Raw genomic sequence first — 3,550 nt, forward strand, 5'->3', positions numbered from 1 at the left:
TAAGTGGCTATTTTGTGGTACAATTATCAGTGGGGTCCACTACCGATTTGGGTCGTGTTAAAGTGGATTCGGATTCTTCGTAGTGAGACGAAGAGATCGATATATTGTACGCTCAAAACGGATAATGGGTGAATGAGATATTGATTCTCAAAGTAGACCCATTTGAGTTGGAAAATGAAGGGAAAAAGTGTGTTTTTGTCCCACATTGCTTTGGAATGAAGATTCCCCCCCCCCCCCCCCCCCCCCCCTTATATACAAGAGCTCTTTTGAAGCTTGTAGAATTGTATAGCATAGAGGCTCTCTCGCGCGGGGGGGGGGGGGGGGGGGGGGGGGGTGTGCAAATCAAATTCCAACTAGCAGAGATTGAAAAAGGCTTGATTCAAGCCCGAGCTCGTGTGCGCCGGCACCTGGGGGCACGAATGTCGTCCGAAAATTGGCTGGCCTTGCGGGCTAAGTTATGCCAAACTTCGGTCTCAACTTCTACTCTTTCTTGACCTACTGTGTTCATAGCCATTGTCTTGCTCGCCGGATTCCTTGTTTGAGTGCTCAAACATTGAATCATTAGCAAGTTTTATCCTGGGAAGCCTAGGCCACAACGCTCCTAGCATCTTTGGGAGGTGGCAAATAAGGTTTTAAGGAAAGAGTGCTCACTTGACTCTTGCAAAAACCCAACACCAAACACTACCCACTTTTCTTCATCTTTTCTTCCCTTCTTTCCAGAAAATAATAATCTTATTTTTTTATTATTATTTGTGTTTTCTACCAACGGTACCAACACATAATCCATGTACGCGTGTGGTTGAGCATGTAACATGAGGATTAAAGTGGTATAAGTGTAAAATTTTAGCGACTAAACACATGTTTTCTTCAATAAAATGGAATTATATAAGTGTGTGCACCGCTTTTGATTTTTGAATAATAATAATAATAATTATTATTATTATTATTATTTTTTGGAGATAATAATTATTATTATTATTATTTTTTTGGAGATAATAAATTATTATTATTATTATTATTATATTTTATTTATTTTTTTTGTAAAATTCATTTGGTGTTGGTCCTCCCTCTGCCTCGCCACGACGCCACCGCCCACCACTGCCACCAGCTTCCCGGTCCCCGTCTTCACCCTCAGTCCGCCTCAGTCGCCGGTCGTGAGCCGCCTCCGTCTTCACCAGTCACCACCGTCCAGTCGCCGCCTCGCCTCAGGTTCGTAAATCGTAATCTCGTTCTCAACTTCTCACCCCTTGGACTATAAATCTTAATTTCAATAATTTTTTTAATTTTTTGCTATAAATTTTGAGTTTTGAAATCTTATTATGGATTTATGGTTTTGCCCTAATTTCCCTAATTTTGTTTTTGCCCTAAGTTTTTGAATTTTGATGTTAGTACTGGAAGCAGTGAGCAGTGTGTACTTGAAATCTTGAATGCCATGTTCCATGGGTTTTAAACTTTTAATTCCCTGTTTGCCCTAATTTCCATGTACTGTTTTTAAATCCACGTGCATCAATTCTTGATCAAACTGTACTGTTTTCTTGATTAAATCCATATTAGTTGCTTATGTGATGGGTGATGTTAGCTGCTTATGTTAATTATGTTTATTTGTTTCATTGTTTGCTGGAAATTTGGTTCAGTTATGGAGAGAGCGTAGATGAATATTATCCCGTAGTTCATCAGAAACCTTGTATGGTAATTTCTAGTGTATTTTGTATTTGAACATTTTTGAATTCATTTTACTTTCGCTTCTTCGCCCCCACTGAAAGGAAATTCTGGATCCCCTGTCAGGTGGAGAGATTAGAGACGACAGGAAAGGACGAGAAGAGAAGAGAGAGATACAGCCGGAAATGGCGGATTACCACTTCGTGTACAAGGACGTGGAAGGAGCTTCTACTCAGTGGGATGACATTCAGAGGAAACTCGGAAACCTCCCTCCCAAGTCGCCTCCTTTCAAGCCACCGCCTTTCACCCCCGCCGAAGATGAAGACTCCTCCCAGCCCAAGGACAAGGCATGGATCGATAAGAAATCCGCCGAAGAGCTCGAAGAAATTGAAGATGATTTTGACGAAGACCCCTTCCTTGAAGAGTACAGGTACGTACCTCTTCTTCACCTTGATCGCAATTTGCTAAATCAAGATAAAATCAATCAACTTCTGTATTAGGAGTACAGTTTATTATGTAGCTCCATAGAGTGGGAAATTCCTACCTGCCAATTTGTGATTTTGGGAATGTTAAAAACGATATTGTGATCTTAGCAGCTGCTTCTTAATTTTATTTTATGGTGATTGTTTGCAGGAAGAAGAGGTTGGCAGATATGCAAGCAGCAGCCAAGGTTGCAAAGTTTGGATGCGTGATTCCCATTTCTGGATCAGATTTTGTACGTGAGGTATCACAAGCTCCGCCAGATGTTTGGGTGATTGTTCTTTTATACAAGGATGGGTAATGTCTCTTTCTGGGCTATAATGCACATGGGCCAAACCACACTAAAAGATTGAATTCAACCAATTAGCTAGTCTAACCCAGACTTGTAAACCCATAGGCTCTCACTTATTTTATCAATGTGAGACACTCTTTAACACATATATATTCTAAATAAATAAGAATAGTTTTTGCATTCAGTAGTTGAAGCTCTGCACTTCTTCCTCCTCGACAGATATGCAGATTGCCGGGTGCTGTTGCAGTGCTTAGAAGAATTGGCTACTAAATACCCAGCAACAAAGTTTGTCAAGATTATATCTACCGATTGTATCCATAACTACCCAGATCGCAATCTTCCTACTCTATTGGTTTACAACAACAGCGCTGTCAAGGCAAATTATATTGGGATGCATAGTTTTGGTCGGAGATGCACTCCCGAAAGTAAGTATATATGTTGCATATTTAGATTTCCCAATGCCATATCTCTTATTTATTTGCTTCAGGTGTTGCCCTCGTTCTCTGCCAATCTGATCCGGTACTCAACGATGGCCATGGTGGAGAAAAGCAGTCGAGAGAAGCTGTTCTTGATGGAGTTCGGAAGAGGTTTCTTGAGAAGGTTGTTGCAGAGCATGAAAATGATGATGGTGGTTCTGACAGTGAGTGATTTGGTGTTGGTGAACTCTTATTTTTCTTTCTTGTTTTCCCCTCTCTTTTAGTGTGATGATTTTGGAGGGTTCCTTTCAAGTTTCAACTCAACTTAACATAAAAGATATATCACGATGCTATTGTCAATGTTACGAATTTAATTATTGTCAAATTTTTTTTTAGTTAAACTTATTATTATTATAGGCAATACCATGCAATTGAACTCGTGACCGTCTGAATATGAGTGAAAACGATAAGTGAGTTCTTAAAGGTTGCAGTGTGAAAGTTATACCGAATGTAGTGGGCTTTTTATGAATGTTATGCACTTGTTCTCACTTAATAGGGCACTAAGTCATTGTACTTTAGAGCATCCACAATGGTTGGGGAAAATTGGGGGATAATGTAAGAGTGATTAGGATAGAGAAAATGGGAAGAGAAAGAAAAAAGGGAAAAAAAAGAAAAAACAAAAATTAAATAAAAATAATACTAT

General features: G+C 39.6%; 1 protein-coding gene across 3 annotated transcripts; it reads left to right on the forward strand.

Moving 5' to 3' along the window:
* Nucleotides 1–1,048: 1,048 nt before the first annotated feature.
* Nucleotides 1,049–3,248, forward strand: LOC109156842 (phosducin-like protein 3). 3 transcript variants are annotated; one of them, XM_019304701.1, is made up of 6 exons: nucleotides 1,049–1,209; nucleotides 1,635–1,689; nucleotides 1,786–2,089; nucleotides 2,293–2,436; nucleotides 2,651–2,856; nucleotides 2,919–3,248. In XM_019304701.1, exons 3-6 carry the CDS (start codon nucleotides 1,845–1,847, stop codon nucleotides 3,077–3,079), a joined length of 756 nt encoding a protein of 251 aa, XP_019160246.1. In that variant the 5' UTR covers nucleotides 1,049–1,209; nucleotides 1,635–1,689; nucleotides 1,786–1,844; the 3' UTR covers nucleotides 3,080–3,248. The 3 variants fall into 3 exon arrangements, with proteins under 3 accessions (XP_019160246.1, XP_019160245.1, XP_019160247.1); XM_019304700.1 differs by having other exon boundaries at nucleotides 1,635–1,684; XM_019304702.1 differs by lacking the exon at nucleotides 1,635–1,689.
* Nucleotides 3,249–3,550: the final 302 nt, after the last annotated feature.

This window comes from Ipomoea nil, unplaced genomic scaffold (assembly GCF_001879475.1).
Source record: "Ipomoea nil cultivar Tokyo-kokei standard unplaced genomic scaffold, Asagao_1.1 scaffold2759, whole genome shotgun sequence".
Taxonomy (NCBI): Eukaryota; Viridiplantae; Streptophyta; class Magnoliopsida; order Solanales; family Convolvulaceae; genus Ipomoea; species Ipomoea nil.

Coding starts and splice junctions, on each gene's coding strand:
- LOC109156842 (XM_019304701.1), top strand. CDS start 1,845: ATGGCGGATTACCACTTCGTGTACAAGGACGTGGAAGGAGCTTCTACT. Junction 2,090..2,292: donor CCCTTCCTTGAAGAGTACAG/GTACGTACCTCT, acceptor GATTGTTTGCAG/GAAGAAGAGGTTGGCAGATA. Junction 2,437..2,650: donor GTTCTTTTATACAAGGATGG/GTAATGTCTCTT, acceptor CCTCCTCGACAG/ATATGCAGATTGCCGGGTGC.